This window comes from Betta splendens, chromosome 14 (genome assembly GCF_900634795.4).
Source record: "Betta splendens chromosome 14, fBetSpl5.4, whole genome shotgun sequence".
Lineage (NCBI taxonomy): Eukaryota > Metazoa > Chordata > Actinopteri > Anabantiformes > Osphronemidae > Betta > Betta splendens.
Genome location: NC_040894.2, coordinates 3,110,286 through 3,134,452, shown reverse-complemented (window position 1 = coordinate 3,134,452; position 24,167 = coordinate 3,110,286). Strand labels below are relative to the sequence as shown.

Genomic DNA, 24,167 nt, shown 5'->3' with positions numbered 1-24,167 from the left:
TTAGTGTCTCATTTAAATAAGATGATCAAAATCTCAATTCCCCTCAGGAAATAATACGAGAAAGGCAACCCAGTGTACGGATTGACTGTAGAAGCAGCAGTAGTATTTACGTGTTAATGACCACGACGCAAACATTTATTAACAAATATGAAACAAGTAGAAAAGTGAACAACAGAAAGTAGCAGGAAGTGGAAGGCTCTCCTCCATTGTGAGGTTTCACCACCTCCACGGCCCTGAAACATTTCTCTGGAGATTTACGGCCCTCTCTCTCTCCCCCCTCAGTTTGCTGAACAAATGTATATTTGTTTTGGCCTTTGTGCTGACGTGGGGCTGAAGGGTCATGTTGCTCCCTGCAGCCTGCTGGAATTCCTCAAGTATGCAAAAGATCAAGGCTGGGGAGAAAGGAGAGAGGAGACGCACTCGCAAACGCTCCCGCAGAGAAGCCGCACATGAATAAATGATTGTTGTACACTTGACCACTTCCTCCCTCATTTCTCACTCTTTCTGCTTCTGAATTGGGATGAATTTGTTCCGATGCTAGGAAATTTAGTTTTAAATGCTGGCGGATATGTGACGATGTGATATAAACAGAATCTGTTTAAAGCCAAGAAGTAAAAAAAAAAACACACACACTGTATTTCCGAGTCGCAGTTTGTGTGACGACAGAAAGGACCTTCCTGAAGACAGTTTCTGCTTAGTTTCACACCTACTGTTTTTTTAAATTGTGTTTTGTGCCTGAAAGTCATAAATCCCACGCAGTTCATGTTGTGAATAAATTAAGTTCTTCCTCTCATTCCCGTCTTGTTTCTTTGTTGCACAGAACTGCTTCACTCACTGTAAACGGTAAATAAACAGCAAACCGCTCATTATAGATACAACCTGTAAACGCAGGTCTAAGCAGCGTGCACAGCCGTGCTTTGGCTTGGGTCCTGGTTCTGGTTCTGGTTCGGCTCCTGCTCTCAGCCCAACTTTGCCCTCTGCAGGTGCGTCGGAGCATCGCCTCAGAATCAGAACGCTGCGTTTGCCTCCACTGAACTCTCCTTTGAGCCGCTGAGTTCCGTCCTTCCTCCAGGTTTAAGTTCTCAAACAATAAAAAAGTACCAAATGGACCTGTGACAAGCGGCGTCTGAGCAGGCACGAGACGCCAGGCTGCAGACTGTCCTTCACAGAGTTTGAGGGGACAAGTACAGTCTTTGTCAGACACTAATTGCACAGTAATTACGCTTAGCGTCGTTACAGAAAAAGCCCAAGTGATGCGGCAGCAGCAGCTCTGTCGCTGCAGCACGAGGAGCTGATAATCACTGTCCTGTCCAAACACCCATGCTTCATGGGGTTAGAATGGAATTTATTATATTTGTGGGTTTCCAACAATAATAAATCATTTTACAGGGGGGTGGCTCCATCAGATGCTTTATGGCCTCGGCCTTTAAAGGGCTGTTTCGCTGCTGTCACGTTGCATTAATGCAAACCATGCAGGGAGCACTTAGCTTAGCCTTTAGCATTAAGACCCAGAGCAGGGAAGCAGCTAGTGGATCATTCAACATGCGCCAGTGATTTTAGACTTTAACTGTATGAGTATGTTCATTACCACAGACTCATTTTTAAGGATGCAGAATGACTGTGAGCGCGTCTCTCAGGCCTCTGGATCCGGCTCCTGACCTTGTGTTAGCCTTCCTCCTCCTCCTCCTCCTCCTCCTCCTCCTCCTCCTTGCAGCAGCAGCAGCAGCAGCAGCAGGAGGGGACATTTGCTTTGTCCAACCCTGAGGCTTCCACATGAAACATCATCTTGACACAGAGACAGCGTGCGCTTCTGGGGAAGTGACATAACGCGAGGGAACGCCGCCGACCGAGCAGCACCACGTCTGCGCCGCGCTGCTGGGCCGGGCCTGTCGTCTTCCCCGTCTAAGCCGCTCCTGTGGTCGCGCTGCCTCACAGCCACACGTCCCATCAGCTGAGAATCCTGCTGAATCCCAGCTGTCTCAACAGGCCACAGCACGGAGCCCCGGCACGTTTCACGTGGCATGTAGAGGCAGAGTGATGCTTCACGCCCTGTGGAAAACACACCTTTAGACCGAGGCACCAGCCTCCTGGTTCAGATCCAGTGGAACAGTGTTTGTTTTCTTCCAGGACATTTTCTCTTCCCCTCAGAGCTTCAGCCTGTTTAATAATTAATATGTTTCGGAGAAGCACATGTGCTAAATCTTCCCCAGAAGCTCAAGCATTTAGCATTTTTTAATTGCTGCTACAGCTTTTCTCAGTCTCACACAAGTTTTCTCCTGTTTTAGTTTATGCAAGTTGGCCTCAGGGAATGGAACGGCTGACCACCTCGCTGCTCTCACTTCAGCTCTTACTCAGAGATGAAACCACGTAGGAGAACAAGTCAAGTCTTGATGTGAAGGAACCGTGAATGTGGTGGTTTGTGTTTATTCGTTTTTTAATCAGAAATAGAATCAGAAATACTGAAAGAGGGCGTTTTAGGTCTGATTTGTTGTTTTGGCACAACTGTGCTGCCTCCAGAGTTGTTGATTGACTGTGAAGTGCTGAAATGCAATGATAAATATCAGTCAGTCTAAAAAACACACATTTTTAGAATTAATAAATGGCACAAGTACAGGCTAATTAATACACAATGATTATACTGCAGAAATGTGACTCCAGGCTCATTTCAAAGCTGAAACAATGATGCCTTCAAGACTGCTTGATCGATGCATCTCATATTCACGGCACAAACGCTGAATCACACATAAAAACAAGAAAAGGTCTGAGCAGCAGAAGGAAAAGTCACGTGAAGGCATCGGACACGGGTCTGCGCCTGAACTCGCGCTCCTCCGTGGGCTCGTGGCTCAGCGAGTAGAAGCCCGGCCTCTGCTTCTCCTTCCTCCTGACGCCGGTCACGTGCGGCTGGAACAGGCGGCTTATGGAGTGGCGTCCTCTGGAGAGCTCCGGGCCGGGCTCCGGCTCCTCGCTGTGGCGCGGGGCCCCCGGCGCGGCCCCCGGCGCGGCCCCCGGCGCGGCGCCCAGCATCCCTCGCAGCGTCTCAGACGAGCCTCCGTGCAGGTAGTGGCAGGGCCTCCTGCCGCTGTTGTCGCGGGCGCTCGCGTCGGCGCCGTACTCGCCCACCAGCATGGCCATCACGTACTGCTGGTCGTGCAGGGCGGCGATGTGCAGGGGAGTGTATCCGCCGTGCGTTCTGGCGTTGATGTCCAGGTCGACGCCCCCCTGCTTGGACACGTCCACGACCTTGACCAGCATCTCGCTGTTTCCGCACTTGGCCGCCCAGTGCAGCACCGTGAAGCCTGAGATGAAGTCCTTCTTCCGCGCCAGCAGGTTGTCTCTGAGCAGCAGGCCGTAGACCTGGCTCCACAGCCCCGAGGCGCATTTCACCAGCCACTCGTGCTCCAGCGCCTCCAGGGACACGGAGGAGGGGCCCCCGGCGCCTTTGGGCTCCTCCGGGGCCCTGGCGCTCTGCGCGGCCCTCCTCATCTGAGGGGAGTCGTTCAGCCGTTCAGTCTTGGTCCCCTCCGTGGGGGGGTCACGCGGGTCCACCTGCAGCTTGCGGACCTCCACTCTGGTGGCGCTGGGAGGCATCCTCAGGGGCAGAGCGTACGGTTTGCTCTGGGGGGCGCTGGGCTCCGTGAACGCACCTTTCCTGGGACAGCTGCCTCCAGACGCGTCCACGGAACGCACGCCAAAGCTCATCTTCCTTCTCACTCTGATGTCTGTATACTTCGTCCTCTGCAGCGCCAGCTCGATGGGGGAAAGTAGCTCAGAGGGGTTTTCTCCGCTCTCTCCCGCCCCTTCGGGGTCTCGATCAGCTGATTCGTTCCGCCCCGCAGCCTCCGACCGCGCAGGTGGGCGCTGCTGCTCACCTGTCAGCGGGACCTCTTGAGCTCCACTGCCCTGCGCAGTGCGGTCATTCTCCACCAAATGCTGGTACACTCGCTTAACGACAACATAGCGGACACCGTCGATTTCCTTCACAAAGGCGACGTTGTTGACGAAAGTCTTGAAAAGCTCCCTGTTCCGGGCTTTCTCCGCGGGATCGGCGCAATCTACCAGACCTTTGAACTTTTCCACTAAGTCGGATTTCTTCACGCGGCCGCCTTCCGCTATGAGCGCAGACAGGAGGGATTCTTGCGTCAAGACCATTGTTGAGACCGTAGGTTTATAAAAGTTTAACGGCAGCAGCCGCCGGATCCTGTTCCACCTTTGTCCTGGAGGCAGCGCAGTGTCTCTCACCTGGCTGCTCCCTTCTCTCCTCCCCACCTGGAGGACTCCTTTTCCGGGATGAGCGCATACGTGGATGCAATTTGAATAATGTAGGTTATTCGTCACCCTGTTTTTTTAATGAATCTAAAATAAAGTGATATCTGCTTGAATGGGCTACAAAGCAGATACAAATGCATGTTATGCTACTTTTAACAACCTCGGTAATAAAAAGAACAAGAAGAAACTGTTAGTGGCATCCCCATAGCTCCAGGCTATGAGCAAGCACATATGCTAAATAGGAATTAATAAATGTTATATTATGTTTATTTGTATGTTTAATGTTTAATTTATCTTAGATCAAAAAATCAATCACAATCAGCTGTATTAAAATGTATGTCCAGTTCAAAATGGTCATAAGCCAGTACAGCCTCAGCAATGCATATAAATAATGAAACAGGTTTAAATATTATTAGTTATTTATAATTTGTAACAAAATGTCACAACTGATCATTTTCTCTTTCTATTTGCCGTTTGTATAACTTGTATAACTTTCTTTATGTCACTTTCTATCTAATGCAGTCAGCAGCCTGCAATAAATTCTCCGTGTGTGTATTACTTAACCCCTGTTTTTATTCTAATATGGAGAGATGGATAGATGTGAGCAATAAAACAAACTAAAACCGTTTTGGCCTGAATTGGAGACGCTGTCATTAAAAGGCGAGCTGTGATTGGCCGGCAGCTCTTCTGCGACCTGGTTAATTAATTTATGCGCTGTTTGGTCCTTTCGTACTTCTACAGTCTTCGTGTCGCGCGGTGGAGCCGCTCCTTCCTGCCTCGGCTCGCCTCCGTCGCGCGTGCAGCGTGACTTTCCTGAGCCGAGAGGGAGCTCCTGAGAAGTGGCCATATTGGAACGTATGTGTGCAAAGACGCCGCGTGGACGTCAAGATGGTTCCCACCCCGCTCCAGCGTGCGCGTGAACTATGCAACGTTGACGTGACCGTTGTAGTTTTATCTACCACCCCGTCTCTTCCATATCATATGTAAACGACACTATTTATTTGTAAAGCAAAGTTTATAATATTTAAACCAGAGACTGGTTTTAAAGTCGTGCGTATTCGCTACACACGACTCTCCAGCTAACCGCTGTTACCGCCTGATAAGCGAAGGAGCACCGCCTGAGCAGTGAGTCCTCTTGTCGCCTAGCTAGCTAGCCGATAGCCTGGCGTCCCTCTCCTCCCATCTGTCAGTACGGAGAGACGAGGGCTGCTCCCTTTCGCCTCCACTCCACAGACATTCCGCACCATGGCTGACGTTGACGTGTTCTCGGTAAGTGAAAGCCGCGGCGTTCCGCGTCCTTTACCCCCGCACCTCGCCCCGTCGGAAGGCGAGACGCTGCAAGTGCAAGTGGCAGTGACTGGTAAAACTGTGGGTGTTAGCCGCCGTGTGGGGTACGGAGCGCTAGCTAAGCCTCCCCCGCGTATAGTGCGTGTAACGTGGACCCAGTCCTGAAACGTGAACCGTTCGCTTACAACAAACGTAAACCGCGCTGTTAAAGTTCTATTCTTTGATGTCTGTTATCCAGGCGGCAATTTCCTAACTGTGCTGTTCTGTTCTGGCGATGCGCATGGTCCCGTCCAAGTGTTTACCGCGGCTCCACACAACACGCGTTACTCCGGTGTCACAACACAGTCGCAGGCTGACCAGCCCGTTGTAACACGGTTCACCGCCTTCCTATGTGAAGTTGCTTTATTATAACGTATTACGAGAGGACTCGTAGGGCGGTGTGACGGTCCCAACGAAGTGTTGACATATGGTTTCATTTTCACTTCCTGTCAAAAGGGGTTCGGTTGAAGCGTCATGGCTCGTATTTGGTTCAGATTCAGTCAAGTCAGTTTTGCAAGTCAGGTGCTAAACAGGCTTTAACACTTAACCCGCGGCCTGTGTGTCCCAACAGAGCATCTTTGACACTAAATGCGAACGGAATGCATTGCTACGGCGGCGACGAGCCCTGTTGTCAGCCAGGTGTGACCGTGTAGGTGTAGTGATGATGCAAAAAGAAAAAAAAAAGTGGCGTGACACCACATCTGTACGTGGAAGTGCGACTGTCAGCGCCTGGCGTCAAGAATGCACAGTCACAAGCAAACTTAGGGCGACGGGGTGAACGCACTGCAGGGGATTTAAAGCGCTGATCAGCTTCTGGCAGTTCCCTCACGAGGTCCGCGTGGCGCTGAATTGGACAGTAAGCAGCATCTCTGCGCGGGGATAAAGAGATTAAGAACAGTGGGGCCACTCCTACAGCACTAACACCTACTGGTGCAAGGTATTTACAAGGAAAGAGAGGATCCAAACAAAGTCATTTCAATCAGGGGGCAAGATGCAAAACAACTGGCTGAGCAGAGATTTTCAATTGTCTCTTTTGGAAAATGGAGGATTGACCAGTGAGGAAAATGCTGAGAATGCGTGGATGGAGGCAGCAGAGGTGCCTGAATGTTGAGCTCGCGGTCTAACTTTGTGAACCAAGTGAGAGCGTATTGAACAAACTGACATGCCCGTCTGGCAGTTTGTGTTTTGTGTGTGCAGCTATTGATGGAGATGTGTGGTTGCCTGCACTGCTGGTCTTTGTGCATCCGTTCCAGTGGAGTCTGGGGATCTGGGCTAGTTTTTTAGGCCACAGTAGGTGATCAATGTACAACTTTTTTTTTCGCTTACTGATTACATTAGAGCCTGTCTCGTACAAAGGATGCCGTTCATTTAAATGCTTATGTAATGAAATGGCCTATAGCATATTTTTCATGTACAGTGCTCACTGACCCTGAAGAGTATTGTCCCTCCCACGAGGCCTGCACGCATAAGATCAAATTAACTCACAAAGTGCTTAAAGGCAGGAGATGTGGAACAAAAAATTATGGTGAGAGTCACTTCCAATTTAAATTAACTTTGTGCACTAGTTACATAATCATTTATTGTATAGGTAATTTTGTTTAAGTCTTGGTTAATGGCTCTTTGTTCCTCTGTTTGTTATTTAGGTCATATTGTAAATGATAGTCACTGACTGTTGTGTGTCATCAGTGTTGCTCACTGTGGATGCATACAGGCCAGAGCTGCCTACAGACGAGCTGCTCATATCCAGTACTGGAAATGAGAAGTGACAGCCAAGCTGCAGCCTCTGCGCTGGTGACGCATCTATACAATAACATGTTAAAGTTCCTCAGAGACCAGCTGGGATGCACTAAGATTAAAATATCTTTTTTTACAAGGTTGACAAGAGTCATACTATTCTTTCTGTTTCAATGAATTTTTTTATGCACTTTATCTACATCTTGGAGGACTGAAGGCCACTAGTTGAATCCTGTCCTTTATCAGTGTTCATGTGACTTGAGGCTTTAGATTGTTTGCATCAGATGAGATTACTGAAGGTGGTGAAGGTTCCTTCCACAGTAAAAAGGCTGCAAAGAGATTTTCTGTCCACATCATGACCACAAGGATATTTGGATTTCAAAAAATGCAGCTTGCACAAGGCGTCTATGTGAATGCTCCAATCAGTCTGCCTGAGTGAGCACCAGCAGAGAGGACGACAGCACAAAACGGATAGTTAAAAGAATGTCTGACTGACCTTTATCTGTCGTTAAAGAAATGCCACGTGCATCTCAAATGCACGCTTGTAACGTCACACCATGTCATGTCCACAAAATATGTCAATCTTTGTATCTGTTGTTTGTATTAATCAATCCAAAGCTTTTTTAGGAGCCTGTGAATGATTTTATATCACTTAAAGTGCATTCTGTGGAGATTCACAGTTTATGGCCTGTGATTAAATCACTCTTGGCTCCTCGGTATAGTCTCTGCCACCAGCATTCAGTAACCGATCCAGTCTAGAAGAATGTGCCCGAGTGCACCTAGGAAATATTTCACATTCATGCAAGAGAACTCACCAGAAGAAAACATAATATTACTTTACAGCCAGACAGCGTAGGTCATAAGGAGTAAGAGAGCTTTATACTCTGGTGCTTCATTACTCAACACCTAAGACAAAGAACTGTCAGTAATGTGCCCAGACCACTGTTCTCTACCAATGAGACAAGAACGAAAGGGAGGGCGTTTGATCAGTTGGAAAAAAAGATGCATCCACATCTCAACCATCAACATTTTTATCATTACAAGATTACCACAAACACAACTAGAGCTCACAGCTAACAACATTTTGTGTGAGTTTGACGACATGGGGTGGAGTGTGAAATGCTTCGGTTATTTTTAATGTGCTTAAATGCAACAAAACAGTCAGTTCCCAACAACATGATGATGAGTCCATGCACAGGAAATGCTGTCACCACTGAAGTGTGCTAAGTGTGAGGACGTGGGCTGGTCAGTGTCGTTCTGTTGAAGCCTGTATTTTCCCCCTAAGCTCCAACATCTACTCACCATGTCAAATTGGTCTTTGAATAAAACAGTTAATTTAATATTATCTGCTTCAAGATCAGCTCTTGCCTGTTTTAAAATCCAATGCAAAACGTGACATTTAGTACGAAACACTGCACAAACTGCACCTCAAGTCATGTTAAATATTTGAAGCCCCTTTCAAAGGCCTTCGCTCGGCTCTCTGCTTGCACACGGCACACGTGGGTCCGTCAGCCTGCCGCTGTGTTGTCAGGCGAAGACGCAACCTGCGAACACAAGTCAGATGTAGGTCAGGTGGTGACGGCAGGAGGCGAGTAGGAAGCCCACGAGGGGAAAGATGGAGCAGACGGGGGCTGGGAGTTGTTTTTGTTTTTTTTCTTGAAGGCATTAGAATTTGACTGGAATTTCAGGCGTAATAGCTGTATCATATCATGTAGCATTCTACACCTGTGCCTGTTCTCAAGAAAAGCACTTCATCCGGCCGCAGACACACATGTAGAGTCTCCCACATGGTTTGTCCCTCCCTTCGCGTCGGGCCACCTGGGCCTCTGCTGCGGGGCCATTTCCTGTTCGCCTGGTGATACGGTGGCCTGGGAACTGTGTGGTTTCCTCACCCTGGGGCATTTAACCAGAAGCTTGTCATTCCTGTCATACCTCGTGCTGTTGCTCGTCTCTGGACAAACTTGCGTGGGTGGATGGAGATGCTTCAGTTTCTGATGGGTGTTATTAGGTGTATCAATGTAACTATATTAGGAAATCAGATGGAGACTGTGCATTGCTGATGTCGTTCATTCAGTTTTGTGGAAAGCAACCTGGAGAAGATTTAACTTATTCAACAGCATTTATAGTGATATAATGCATTGATAAGTACAGTAAATGTTGCTTAGGAGAAAATAAGACTAAATATTTTAGATATTTCTTTTGTAGAATTTGAATTTTGTTTTGTAAGAACAACAAACTGTGACTTAAGCTCTCAGCTGACAATGGCTCTAACCTACTGAGTATCTACCAGCGTGTTGTAAGTTGGCACAGTGGGGTTCAAGGCGTGTGAATTCCTAAACTTGTGACGTAAGTCCACACTAGCAGAAACAAACCAAATAAATCAAGGTGCCTTTGAAGGACCAGCTGGAAATAAACCAGTCCTTTGGTGGGAAACAATCTTGCAGGCCTTTATTTATTTATTTCTTCATTCCTGGGTTAATGAAGGTTAGATGTTTGACAGCCATTCGCAGTTTAACCACTACTCAGATTGTGCTAGTTTCGTGGCACCCAAGGCCACACCCCACCGCTCCAGCGATCTAGACCAGTGTCTGCATTAGTTTCATTCAGCAGGCTGAATTCCACAGAACGCATTAATGTTGTTTAACAAGTTCTGAGTTTATGGCAAGTAATATGAAAAGAATGGCTCCCCGCCTTATCCTCGTCCCTGTAAACCTGCTACCAAGTGAAACCTACGTCCAATTAGCAGACATTTTGTCTAATCGGAACCAAAATGACTGGGGTTCAGCGTTACCGGGCTGCGTTCAGCTGAGCTCCGGCTGCCTGTGCTCAGTGACATCAGCCTTCAAGTATGCAGGCCGTCGCGGCTCAGCCAGATGGGCTCGGGTGGCCCCATTCGTCTCCAGCTGAAGGGCTGCCTCTTGGGTTAGATAAGAAAGATCAAAGTTGAAAGCAAACACAACCCATTAGTGTCTGATTCGCTGTATCTCGAACTCTTCGCTCCGAGATGCTCTTTTCTGTATCGGAGGGTCTTTGGCTTCCATTAATGACAGCTTCGGCCTCTTTGCTTCCCAGTGTTTTTTTTTCTCACTAATGTCTTCCCCACCTGTGTTTTCCTCACGAACATTTAATGATTTGTCTTCTGGCAGAATGAAGAAAAGCGTAACCTGAGTTTGGGTGGTCATGTTGGATTCGACAGCCTTCCTGAACAGCTGGTCAGTAAATCGGTGACACAGGGATTTTGTTTTAACATCCTGTGTGTAGGTGAGTACCGAACGGCATCACGTCTACTCTGCTGCTTATTGTAAACACTGTGGCACCTACTGGATGTTTCTCTTATTTCTCTGCTGTTCCTGCATGTTTAACTACGGTGACTGATGTTGTTTTCCCTGACATGAAAGAACAGGCTTCCCACTTATGTCTCAGTAAATAGCCTTGTCTGGAAGCGGATGGATTGCTCCCCAGTGACGGTCCCGTTTCTGTTGTTCAATTATGCGCAGGGGAGACCGGCATCGGCAAGTCGACGTTAATGAACACTCTCTTCAACACCATGTTTGAGAATGAGGAGGCGAGCCACTACCAGAACGGCGTGTACCTGCGCCCCCGAACGTACGACCTGCAGGAAAGCAACGTCAACCTCAAGCTGACCATCGTCGACACCGTTGGCTTCGGTGATCAGATCAACAAAGAGGACAGGTGAGCGTGGGGGGGTCAGTTCAGTTGTTTCAGTTGATGTACAGCTCATGCTATAGGGTCTGAAGGACATAACTTAACGATGAGAGAGGATGTTTTTTAGCCACTGTCATTTTTCATTTTTTTCTTTTTTTTTCCCAACCAGATTCCCACAGGGCAAACATGAATTTCATGCAGCACTAAGCTATACAAGTCTAAGCTGAGATCTTGGCACCAAGTCAGATCATACAGCTTTTGAAAACATTACAGTTTCAGTTCATTTCCCCAGTGACATGTCTTATTTCCTTTTTATATTTATTACCAATGCATGAGTAAAAATACAAATATTTAGCTTTTTTTTTCTTTCACAGACATAAATTTTTCACAGATTTCTCTTCTCTTCTCTGACTGTCTCCACAGTTACAAGCCGATCGTTGACTACATCGACACTCAGTTTGAGAACTATCTCCAGGAGGAGTTGAAGATCAAGCGTTCGCTGTTTAACTACCACGACACCAGGATCCACATCTGCCTCTACTTCATCGCTCCAACAGGACACTCTCTTAAGTCTTTAGACCTCGTCACCATGAAGAAGCTTGACAGCAAGGTACACACACAGTCCCCATCAGGCAGACTCACATCAGGCAGAATACGCTGCGGTCATCCCCTTTAGGCAGAGGAACACTTGCAGTGCTTTGCCTTTGTCTGTGAAAAGTATGATTGTTGCTGAAATCTGAGCTTCTCTTTCATTGTGACTGGTGTGCTTTTCACTGAGAGGTACACACCAGATCTGTTCACAGGGGTGTGGCCCAAAAGAATAAAGGCTAAAGGACAATGTTGCAGTTAATGTGCAACATTTCAGCTAAAGGTTACAGGCTGTTCTTTGGTGGGAACTGATTTGGCTGCGTCTGTGAAGGAAATGAGGTTTAGACAGGATCTACCATGCTATGCTGGGGAAACAGACTGGTATTGAAGATAAAAAAAACAGTTAATCTAGAAATGCATCATCATGGTGCTAATCTTAATCATTTCCAGTGCAGTTAATACATATATAGGTCAAACTCTGCTGTAGGGGTCCGAATTGAGTCACGTGGATTTGTGGAGTTTTACTGGACCTCATGTACCATTTGTCTGTGTTTTGCCATTGAACTGCAGATTGTATCTGCAATCAGTGGCATGGCCTCAATTAGACATCAGCAGGAAGTAAATCTCATCACAACGGTACTTGGAGCGTGAAAGAAGAGGAGGGGGAGAGCGTTAGCATTAGTGGGGGTAGGACAATGACTCAGAAAGGACAAGTAAATAAAAGCAAATTCCTAACTGTGTTTGTGCTATTGTGGGAAAGTCTTTGGTGATCAGTTGTCATTACCAGTGTTGTCTGTAAAATTTCCAATGAATTGTTAATATGGTACATTTAAAGTTAGTAATGTTTTTGTTGGGATTGATGAAGTGGCAGATTTAGCAGTGGTTTGTGTTGGTGCAATAATAATAAATTCAGAGGAAAGCAGGTGGCCAGCTTGTGACTAAACCTGCTGACGTATTTCTGCCAAATGCGTATCGCAGGTGAATGTGCTCTGAGTCCAACTAGCTTCTGCTAAAAGCTAAAGATGAAGCTTAGGACACCAAAACCTCACAACCACAACGTTCTAAGATGTGCATGGATTACAAACAAACAAAACGCCTTAAAAGTAACAAGAACAAACCCAGCACATGGCTTAGATTTGAAGTTCAGACTCCCCTGACCACTGTCAGCTCTACTGTCAGCCAACAGAACCATCAAAACCCAAAAGCCCAGTACGTACGGCAGCTGTGTCCTCATACCATCCAACCACCACAGCAAACGCAGCCAAACCTCTGAACCATAGCAGCTTACCTGAGTTAAATATACCACAGCAGGTTGTGGATACTACTATACTAGTTCCTTTATTCTAGCACCCGTTATTCTGTCCCCCATTCTGTATATGAAGGCACAGGCCAAGTGTTGTTACCATAACATAAGACAATGTGGTCTTATCCTAAAAGACTGACAGCAGTAGAACAATGGAGCTACTTTTAGCCCGTGTGGGTGGTCACAGCAAAGAGTCCAACCTCAGTGGGTTTAGCATTTGATTTGAAAGCAGGCCCCTGTTCTGTGAGCACAGGTGGATGTGATGGGGATTTATAAAAACACTGCATACAGTGATGCGGCTATGGTGCCACGGGCTGTGTACATGGTTCACCAAAGCAAATGATTATTTTCAGTGCTGGTAAGTTGGACTGGTTATTGAATGAATTGATTCTCCATCCAGACTAAACAATTCAACTAACTGTTCAGGATGTGAGTCCAGACACAAATAAATTTCATTGCCACCGAAGCACATTTCTGAACCCCCAGGTTTGTTTTCTGTGTGGAGTAATATTCATGGCAAAGCAAGCAGTTGTGTGTGAATGTTAACTTGTGTCTGCGAGCTGAAGATAAAGGAGCAGCGCTGTCTCGTCTGCCACAGAGTCCTGTCACAGGAAAACGCAGGGAGGCAGAGCAGAAACAGCTTTTCCCTCACGCTCTACATTTTGCTGTCAAGACCAGACAATGGTGTTTTTCTTGTAATGGGGTCCAAGTCCCCCCTCCCTCCCTCACATAGGATGGATGGAGGCCCATCAGTGAGTTGAGATAAGTGGCTGAAGTCTTGTTTGTTGTCGTTAGGACGAGGATGTTGGGAATTCAGAATTCAGTGACTCTTAAATCCCAGCTGTTTGTGGGCTGCCATTAGTGACCCTTGTTTGCTGAGTGAAGATTAAAGCATGATTTTTGCTTTCCAGCTGCAAATTAATGATCCAATAGAGTATGTTTAGTTTGAGTGCTAACAGGCTGAGGCTCTTGCTCTGAGGCACGCTGTCGAAGTGATGAGTAAATCTGTGGGAATCCTCCCCGCACTCTGTTAGATTTGATTAATTCAGCCACACGGAGGAATGCAGACAAAACAGTGTGTTTGTTCCTTCACATCTGCTCCTAATTGGAAACAGAGCCTAGTTTGTTTTTATAATCACTGTTTGCTTTATGTATCTGTTGGATTCACTGTATAGTTTTGCTTCCTCCTGCAGAGTTAGTGGTGTTTATTTATTATTAGATATATTAAGAGCATTTGTTTATTAGCCCCCAGCGAAGAGATTCGCAACTTGTGCTTTACTGAAATTATGTGCTCTCTTTTCGGTGCATCCTTTTCTCGTTATCAAATTGGCCAAGTTTAAATATTCTCCTATTTATTTTTCTTGATGTGGTTTCAGGTGAACATCATTCCCATCATTGCCAAAGCAGACACAATCTCCAAGAGTGAGCTGCATAAATTCAAAATAAAGATAATGAGTGAGCTGGTGAGCAACGGTGTCCAGATATACCAGTTCCCAACGGACGACCAAACCGTCAGCGAGATCAACGCCTCCATGAACGTAAGTCATGTTGTGACAATCGTCGCACTAATACCTTTTTTTATATACATTGCCTATATTTCGTTGTAGACAATAGAATGTTTTTAGAGCTTCCAGATACTTTAGATTTAAATGTTGCAGCACGGTTCTTCTACAGTTTCCCCCTTGTCGCCCACACCGGCACACACACACTCACTAGGCTCGTTCCTCTGAGCTCTGAACACCCAGCTAGCTTCATCGCTTTAAAAATAACTGATTCTCTGAACGGAACCGGATGTTAAATTTAGCATCAAGAGGTGACAGCCACACTTTTTTTTTTTTTTTTAGACTAAATGCACACGTAACAGGTCTGTGTTCTGTTTAAACTTGTGAACCAGCTGCTGGGCTGTGAGGGAACAGGGTTCCCAGGAACCAGTCTGTGTGCATTGGTTCCGGTTCCACTTACGTCCTCTTGACCTCTATTTACTCATAAGTGCTTTTCCTGAACAGGCCCATCTGCCCTTTGCTGTGGTCGGGAGCGTGGAAGAGGTCAAAGTTGGAAACAAAACGGTGAGGGCCAGACAGTACCCGTGGGGTGTTGTGCAAGGTAAGAGGCAGCCACAAGGTGATGGGGGTGTGAGGGTGTTTGTGTGGGTGTGTTTACAAGCAAACACAACATTAAGGTGTCAGGGAATATTTAACATTTTAGATTACAGTAAACACTGGTCCAGCTTGAAAGCAGAAGTGTTTCATTATTATCCTAGAGCTGCAGTGATCTAATTATGAATTATTTTTTCAATTATTATTTTTAGTAAAGTAAAATAAATGTTTTTCCTGAGAAATAGCTTTGCTCTAATGTAGGTGTTGTGTCAGGAGAACAGCAAATTCATCGATATTGAAGTGATTCACTTCCTGTGACTCACCAGGAACATTTAACTGTCTGTCCCGTGTCACTTGACTCTGGTTCTGCATTTGGTGAATTGACAGAAGGACGTGGAGTCGTTGTTTCCTGTGAACAGTAGTTTATAGCACAAACCTAACGCCTGCCGTTTGTCCTGCCTCGCTGGTTAGACTGTTTGTGTATACAGTTGGTTGGCTGGTTGCTAGGTTACAGTTGGTAGATAGGCAAATGAGGTGGAGCCCTATTCCAAAGATAATGACTCATTCAAAAAAGTCCCAAGCAACCAACCACATTTTAAAGGTCATGGAGTGATGTTCTTGTACCAGTAGAGTGTGTGGGACCAGCAGGTTGTGCAACGCCCCTCAGCATCCATGATGACCCGAGTCTGCGGCTCCACATCCCACAGGCTTCCTGTACACTTTGCCCTCCACAGCTGCCTGTTTGACTGGAGACACACTGTGAACGAGTGTCTTTGGTGACATGCGGGTACCTCATGTGCTGCCCATAGAGACATCACCGATCGTGTCGCGGGTTTTTTATTCCCACAGCTCCTGAGGGTTCATTTAATAATGTCAGGGAGAAACGTGCTGTGAGAATGTTACGGCTCAGATGGGAATTATAATCTCAAGGAAGTTCTCTCGGTGTCGCATTCCTTTCCTCTGTGTTTTGCTCTTGCTTTCTTACTCTTTCTTCCTTTCCCCTCCTCATTATCCACTGACCACTCTCATTCCCCAACCCTCAGAGGACACCACTTGGTTATTTATAAAGCCTGTTGAGTGTCTCCTGTGGGACACGTCTCTCTGGACTGTGTCACTAAGAAAGCATCCAGTCCAGTAAAAAGTTTGATTCTGCAGCACTTTATCTGTGTGAGTTGTCTCCATCATAGTGTTCTAGATGTTGCAACAGGACTGAATGCTGACGCTTCAAACCCCACTGTGATCATCATGTTAACTAAGTCAGTTACACTATGCAAAAACTGGCCTTTTAGTCGTTTCACACTGATTGCTCAATCTTCATACTATCTTGAGGACAGAGGGAACAGAGGGCAGAAGCCAGTGTGCTTTGTGACTGAAAGCAGGGTCTGTGTCAGTGGAAAGAGTTTGCAGATGCCAGATGTCACGTAGATGGTTATGGTAACCTCTAGAGGAGACATGGCGACTTTTCATCCACTCGAAAGAAGACAGGACGTCTGTCTTCTGACAAAGAGCCATTGATGGGTGTGTTTTTCTTGCCTCTGAGAATCTTTTTTGTCTGGGATCCAGACATCTGTGACATACAGAATCCCAGACTACCAGTTACTAACGTAAACGAGCTCTGAAACTGGACGTGGGTCAAATATCTGTCCGACCTTTGACGTCTATAGAGACAGTATGCATATGAAACCACTGCTTTTTCAGCCTTTTGGTGTTCTCTGCTCTCGTGCTGTGTCTGCAGAGCCCCGTGCTCCGGTGTCTTGAGGCCTCGGTGCTGCAGCCAGTTGGAGGCTTGGCCCTCGTTCAGCCCTCAGCAGGAGTGGCAGTACAGAGAGAATATTAGATGCCAATTGAACAGGCAATTTCAGTAGCCCAGCGAGCACCTCCTTCTGTTTTTAACTCCCCACTAATGATTTGTGGTTGACCGTCAAATTTAAGTTAAAATAACAGTGAGTGACTCATAAAGCTGCATCACCACCGCTGTAAGTAGACGAGGGAGAGGGATGCTCACGTGTTCCCTGCCATCCGTCACCGTGGGGTGTTTTCCCACTGTGTTCTGTCAGGACAGACTAAACGCCATGCTAATTGGGCACTTTACACTTTAATTATCACAGTGTTTACATCCCATCATTACTGCACTCAGGTGCTTCAGCCTCTGCACGATGCAGATGCTCACCACTTATATCAAATACATGCAGTTTGTTAAAACAATCATAGCAGTGCTGGTCACTCGTGCAGCTCTTCCACTGCACGTCACATTCCACTAGAAATGTGTGATTTCCTGCTTTTCGGAGAGAGATTGAGCGGAAGGGAGGGTAACAGACTGACAGATGGGGTGTTAAAATAATAGTTAGGAACAGTGAAAGGCAGCAAAGCTCAGATTGGAAAGCAGACAAGCAAAAAAGCTAAAAGGGATGTGATGTTTGGTTAATAATGCTTTTTCTAACAAGTTAATAGTGAGATAATTAGATTTTATTTAGTGGAATGAAGAAGCTTGTGCGACTAAAACTGCTGTCCTAACACCCGTGCGTTGTTTCTTCCCTTTAGTGGAGAATGAAAGCCACTGTGACTTCGTAAAACTCCGGGAGATGCTGATCAGGGTCAACATGGAGGATCTGAGGGAGCAGACCCACGCCCGTCACTACGAGCTGTACCGACGCTGTAAGCTGGAAGAGATGGGCTTCAAAGACACGGACCCCGACAGTCAGCCGTTCAGGTAGAGCAGGAGAGCAACCACACACAAACCCAAGCACGCGCAGCCACTGAATCTGTCCACGTCCCGCTTCGCTCCCTCCAGTCTGCAGGAGACGTACGAGGCCAAGAGGAAAGAGTTCCTGGGCGACTTGCAGCGCAAAGAGGAGGAGATGCGACAGATGTTCGTCAACAAAGTGAAAGAGACGGAAGCAGAATTAAAAGAGAGAGAGAGAGAGGTGAGTGTTGTTTTTAAAAACATGTCTACAAACGCTCGCTAAGTCCAAGAATCAAGTGTTCTCATTTTATATTGCACATATAAGCAAAGCTCTGACTATTTACACATTCTTTAGGTTTGGAGCAGCCTTAGTGTTCGTTCTTAGAATTTGTTTCTCACAGTTTCCAGTATTTACTCTTCAGCTCTGTTTAGGTTTTCAACAAGAGTAAACATCTCGTAGTTTATCAAATAAAGGTTCCTGTTTTTGTTTATCGCCTCTTTTCTGTCTGTCTCAGCTGCACGACAAGTTCGAGCAGCTGAAGCGGATGCACCAGGAGGAGAAGAGGAAGGTGGAGGACAAGAGGAAAGACCTGGAGGACGAGATGAACGCCTTCAACAAGAAGAAGATGGCAGCCGAGACGCTGTCCTTATCTCAGCCCCTCAAGAAAGACAAAGACAAGAAGAAGTAAGTCCCTCTGTTCTTATTCTGTGGCAGCGAGTTGCCTCTTCAGACACTGCTTCTTCTCTTTCTTCTTTTACTTTTGTGCCTTAATCCCTGAATTTTCTTATCTGGCGCCTGCTGTTTTTCTCATCCTTCTCCTTCTCTCTCGCTGCTGTTACAGGCAGGTGCTTTGCATTCGGTTTAGTCCTGTAGCAAAGTGTCACATTAATGAGTCTTGGGTTGAATGTGCTGAGCTGCTGTCAACCAACACACACGCATTAGTGCCATTATCACAGGCCTGGTGTGTGTTAAGGAAACTTCCTCCATGTTTTGTCCTGTGCAGGCTTAACGCTTCCTGTGCTTTCACTCTTTCCTTTGCCTCGCTCTAATTATTCAGGGTATTCTGAGAGGAGGCAGTGAACTCAGCACTGAGGCATTCAAACGCTTGGCTGATGAAAGGGTGGTTCAGAATACAGCTCACACACCAGTAGGCTACAGGTAGAGTTTCCTTTAGCTCGTTAACTACCCATTGTGGGGATTCCACTCTTCTACAGACGACCGTTGGCTCCTTCAGTTTATTAAACCCACCGCTGCACCAAACTGATTATAAAAACCAGTCAAGACCACATGTGTAGATGGAGTTGGGTGTTAAAGAAGTGAGTGACTGGGCTGCACAGAGCGCTCACAACTCCATCCAGGCTCTGATTGTGAGCCAGGCTCGTTGGGAGTCTGACCGAGCAAGGCTTCTGTTGCTGAACGGGAGACGGTCGCTGCAGCCAGGTGCCAAAAGGTTTCCAAAGGCTTCCCAGGAGAGAAACAGGTCCTGGGACGCTGAACCATCACGTACTCTGTTCAGGTGGGGTCCTTTGGACTCATCACCAAGTAACAGCTGTTTATAACGAGTAAAGGTTCATTTGCACTAAACCTAGTGTCTACCGGTGCTAAACTCAATTCATGCACATAAAAATACAGTTAAGAGCTTTAGATGCATGTGGCGCCATCTTGTGGCTGCTCACGTGTAGAACGCACGCGGAGCTTTCATTATTTTTTTATGCGATTGCACCACTTTCGACAATCGATCAAACCAGACTTTTCTGTTGTAGCGGAACACACGTTGTTCTCGCTGTTTGCTCAGATGGTGAGTGAAGAGGAAACGCAGAGCTCTGGCAGATTAACTGGCACTGAACCTAGATGTTGTCGCTCTGTAGCTGTAGATTATTATCTCTCACTACACCAGCAGGTTTTTATTTGCAGTGCTGCTTTGTTCTCTGCTGAATATTCTTTTGCTCTTCATCATTTGTCACATAAGTATTTGGTTATTCTTTCAATTTATTTTGTTCATTGTTTGTCATTGTTTTTCAGTTAATTTATGGGCGCTGTTCATCCTCCCACACACGACCACGGATGTGTCCTCCATCACCATAGCAGCGACAACACTTGTTTATTTTTGTTTGTTTGTTTGTTTGTTTGTGACATTGCATCTTTATGTTATGCACATGGACCAAAGACACTGAGGATAAGGGTGAAGATGATGATTATGATTATGATGATGATGCCACAGGGGAGAACAGAGTAGAAGATGGTGAGAGATATTAATGAAACCTCCAGCAGTGGCCATATCTCATTTGTTCAGCATCTTCATTTTGTTTGGACACTTTGTTTGTTTTACACTTTGTTTGTGTGTATATATATATATATATATATATATATATATATATATATATATATATATATATATATATATATTATATATATATATACACACTTTGTTTTTTGTGTTGTCTTTTAAACATTTTCTGTAATTTTTTGTGTTTTATCTTTAACTATTTACACAGAAACGAGAAGTCAAGCGCCTTCAGGTCTTTCTTGGTACAGTACAGTGTCAAATATCTGTATGTATTTAAAAAGAGCTGGATTTATAGGACACTTAAACTGAGGATATTGTAAAAATGAAGCAAATTCCTAAGTTGTTGAAAATGTTACATAGGTCTGAGGTGGCTGATAACCCCACTGCAACCCTGAGGAGAGAGAGTTAGAATCCAGTAGAAATAATCCCTGTGTCCACTGAACCCAGATAACAGCGCCAAGCATTAAACTGAGTCCCTGTATGCTGTGTATGTTACTGCATATTCATGGGTACTGACAACCTCAGAGTCTTAAACCTTTCTACAAACCTATACAATGTTCTGGTGCTGTTTCATATTAACGCAGTCAACATATGTGAATATTTTTAGAGCTTACACAGCTTAATATGCGAAATGTGCTAGTTTTTAAATATTTTAAGAATGACAGTGTTCATCGTCTGTAAGTGATGTAACTATGAGAAATATAAAGCCAGTAATAACACATACACAGGTGTCAGGAAAACCTCGGAGCCTCATCTGCAGAACAGTTTACGCTCAGTGACGACGAAGAGAGCAGCTGTATTTACTGTCTGTCATTGGAAATAAATGCGAACCTCCCGACTTTGATGTGTCTCACTGCCGTGTTTAATTTGATGATGCTCAAAGGGAAGGGAGATGAAAGCGAAGCGCAGGCAGGTGAGGACACGCTGGAAGTTAAAAACACAGGCTGTGGAATTCAGCAGCTGAGCGGTTGAGAGACGTGCACATAATCTGCTTTGCAGCCGAGTGCAGACGCGTGCAGCCTCGCGTGTGGACTTTGGTTAAAACGGCCCTTTTCCTGCGCTGGATGTCTGATCCCTGTGCTTCTCTGTTTAAACCAGACGTTTCTAAGTGACCTCACGCTCAGAAGCGGGTGGGCGTTTGTGCAGGAAGCGTGTGGTTGAGTGGCTCGTCTCCTGCACGTCTGTTAGCACAAGCTGCAGCGGTCTGTCGGCCTGCTACAAACAGATGGCTGCACCGCGGCAGCTTCCGTACCCACTCCTGCAGCTCGTCTCATTCTGGTGTGAAAACCGATGTTGTACCGTAAATAGATAAATGTTCACTTCTTATATTAAATGCAAAGAATGAATGTGGGAGACACGGAGCATCACCTCCTATAGTCCTGTTTGCTGCGGCGCTTCTGCCAGGTCTATTATTATTCTGTCCACCACCTGCAGGGCTCTGGAGCCCATCCAGCAGCACAATCTGTTCACTTTTCAGTCCTTTAATGCGCCCACGAACCAACAGCGCTGATTGATAACGGCTCCGTCCTACTTACTGCACATGTAGAACATTCACTTCCTTCCTTCACAGCGTTTGTTTATAGATTAGACGTGGAGATTTACTATAACGCTGGGACTATGGACGTGCACAAAATGGTCACTGTAGATAGTTTTGTATTTTAGTGCCGAGTAAATATTTACACTGCGTATGTGTGTACACACAACAACAATGACAGACTATTGAAGTTGTAGCTTTATTTCTGTGGTTGACAAAACAATAGGACGAAGCTGCCTGAAGGTAAATGAAAAACCTGACATTGGTCACTGTTGTATTATCCGGTACCTGACTGAAAAGGAACCAGTTCACATTAATAACAGCACTGTCAAGATGAACACACCTCATTTCATTCTTTGACTGCAGAAACAAACGGTTCCTGAATCAAACTCCCAAATGTGAGAAGCGCAGACTGACGCATGAATGAATTCAACATTTGCAGCATTTAGTAAAGAATTAAAGCTTTTGTAAATAAAAGGACCTCAGACATTTTATACACGTAGGTTAAAGAGTAAGATAATAAAATAATAATCGTAAAAAAGGTTGTGAAAAATATTATTGCATAAGAAAAACGCTCGTCTTTTTCTCAAAGTGCTTTGTGGCTCTGGTGGGAACCCGAGCACCAAGAAGTACAAACACTCTCAAACATTAAACCATCCTTGACCTCAAACACTCGCACAATAAACAACACACAAGACAAACGCCGGCCTCATTCCCACCCTTTACCTCCAATCTGCAAACCGAAAACAACGCGGTGAAAAGGAGAGGAAGGTTAAAAAAATAAAACAAGTAGCTTAGTCAAAAGGTTGAACTCGAAATGGCCCAATAACCATCGAACCTTCACATCTTCTCATTTAAGTGCACAAAACAGACCAAGTTCATTTAACTTTAGCTGAGCCAAAAAGAATGAATTTGACTAAACGTTAAATCGACTGCTCAGACTGAGGTTCACCTCCGTGTGGATGAGGAGTGGGCTCCGCTTTCATCCTGCTAGTTGGCGGGATGCAGCGGGGGGCACGGGGACGCCTCGCTCCCTCCCGGCGCCGCCGCCGGCGCCGCCTCCTCGTCGTACAGACGCCCCAAGCCGTCGTAGTACTCGTCCGAGTCGCCCTGCTCCCCCCGGACCCCCCCCCTCAGCCCGGCCCTGCTCCGGGCCCGGTCCCCCCGGATCCGGGCGCCGTCGAAGATGTAGACGGCGTTGGGCGGCAGGCAGAACTCCAGGCTGCGCAGGTACTCGTCCACCATCTCTTTGCAGTGGATGAACTCTGCGCTGTCGACCTGAGAGGAAACGGGGAAACCGATACACGACGCTGTCTCTGGGGAACAAACTATGGCTCCTAATGCATTCGCCTGTTTCTGTGCTGACTTTGTGCGACTTTCCTCCTACCTGTGCTTTCTTCAGCAGCTCGGTGAACATGGAGAACCAGTCCGGCGTCAGCGCCTCCAGCTCCAAAGTGATGATGGCCAAGGCCAGCGTGGAGCCCTTGAACTGCCAGAGCTGGTGGCAGGCCATACAGTGCTGCACCTGCCTGGTCCACAGCGCCGCCTGGAAGCCCGAGGGCGTCTTCTGATGCCCCGGCCCGCCGGGAACCGCACCGGGCTCCGAGGCCCGGTCCCAGCCGGCGCCGGCGCCGGAGCCGAGCCCGATGGACGGAATGAGGTGGGGGTGGCTGGCGACGAGCAGGGCGTGGAACTGAGGGGAGACCGGAGGAACGTTAGCGTTAGCGTACCCATGTCAGTGTTGTCCCACCCATTAGCATTTAACACCCAGATCGGCCGATCAGCATCCGTTCAGGAAGCTTCAGCACCGGGTTCCAGTCAAAAACCCTCGTTTCCCCGTGGAATGAGCTGTAGTCTCGTCTCGTCTCGTCCTGTACGTGCAGTGCTTTTCTGTGTTCCCATTTGTTCGCCGGAGTCAAGAACCGGCCCGAGTGGAGGCTTTTCAAACACACGTCCTGCTTTCGTTTGTTTGTGGGCGGCGGGTTCGAGCGTGAGGTTCAGTGATAATTCCCTAAAACCCTCCTCCTCTGAACCTTTTCCTTTTGCTGCACTTTGAAATGCGGGGCATTCATGGGACTGTAGCAGACGCACGGCGACTTCTGCTGGTTTCCTGAGCGCTCGTGACGCGGCATCGCTGTAAATCCTGTTATTTACTCATTGTGCAGAGTTTGTGACAAATCCAGAGTTTATCGATCGCTGTTTTATTGTCAACTGAAACAAACGCTTTAATTTAACGCAGAGTGATATCGTCAGGGTCGAGGGAATGTAACTGTGAGGCACAGAGCAAATGAAATGAGTATTTATTTGAAAGATTGTTTATCTGAATAATATAAAAAGAGAAAAGCCTTTATTTTATTATAGTTTTATCAATACATTACGTCTCTTTATTTTGAAAGTCTTAGATTTTCTATTAAACGCGGGGACATTAACCTGCGTCTGGGTCAGAATCACGTCTGCGTGCAGGTATTTGTGTTGTGAGACGGTCGTTTGTTGCACGCGACGCGGCCGCTTCCTTCCAGCTATTTAAATTCGCTACGTAAACGAGCGCAGAATCGAACGGTGGAACTGGTCCACGGCCTCAGCCGCTGCATGACGGGACCCGGGCTCAGAGCTCTTGGGTTATTTAGAAAGGAGCAGATTGTTTTGTCACAGCTGAGGAGGATTTATTGGTCGAACACCGGCT

The 24,167-nt window shown here is 46.5% G+C and overlaps 3 protein-coding genes across 5 annotated transcripts in view; 1 reads left to right on the top strand and 2 right to left on the bottom strand.

The window, feature by feature from the left end:
* Positions 1-2,373: 2,373 nt before the first annotated feature.
* On the bottom strand, positions 2,374-5,186 carry LOC114869216 (ankyrin repeat domain-containing protein SOWAHA-like). The gene has a single exon (XM_029173230.3). The coding sequence runs from the start codon at positions 4,147-4,149 to the stop codon at positions 2,782-2,784; it is 1,368 nt and encodes a 455-aa protein (XP_029029063.1). The 5' UTR covers positions 4,150-5,186; the 3' UTR covers positions 2,374-2,781.
* A 163-nt stretch (positions 5,187-5,349) lies between these two features.
* Positions 5,350-24,167, top strand: part of septin8a (septin 8a) — a 19,199-nt gene continuing 381 nt past the window's right edge. Inside the window, exons 1-10 of one of the 3 annotated variants that reach the window (XM_029173228.3) lie at positions 5,350-5,535; positions 10,473-10,587; positions 10,824-11,019; positions 11,416-11,602; positions 14,260-14,421; positions 14,890-14,986; positions 17,521-17,689; positions 17,771-17,903; positions 18,178-18,347; positions 22,890-24,167. The exon at positions 22,890-24,167 is cut by the window's right edge and continues 381 nt beyond it. In XM_029173228.3, the coding sequence (XP_029029061.1) occupies positions 5,512-5,535; positions 10,473-10,587; positions 10,824-11,019; positions 11,416-11,602; positions 14,260-14,421; positions 14,890-14,986; positions 17,521-17,689; positions 17,771-17,903; positions 18,178-18,347; positions 22,890-23,055 (1,419 nt within the window). In that variant the 5' untranslated portion in view covers positions 5,350-5,511 and the 3' untranslated portion in view covers positions 23,056-24,167. Of the gene's footprint in view, positions 5,536-10,472; positions 10,588-10,823; positions 11,020-11,415; positions 11,603-14,259; positions 14,422-14,889; positions 14,987-17,520; positions 17,690-17,770; positions 17,904-18,177; positions 18,348-19,685; positions 20,050-22,886 lie in introns of those variants that run through there. The other 2 variants (XM_029173227.3, XM_029173229.3) reach the window with 2 other exon arrangements.
* The window catches only part of ccni2 (cyclin I family, member 2), a 2,572-nt gene continuing 2,172 nt past the window's right edge, over positions 23,768-24,167 (bottom strand). Inside the window, exon 5 of the mRNA XM_029173231.3 lies at positions 23,768-24,167. This exon is cut by the window's right edge and continues 330 nt beyond it. The gene's annotated coding sequence lies outside the window, so the exon portion shown is untranslated.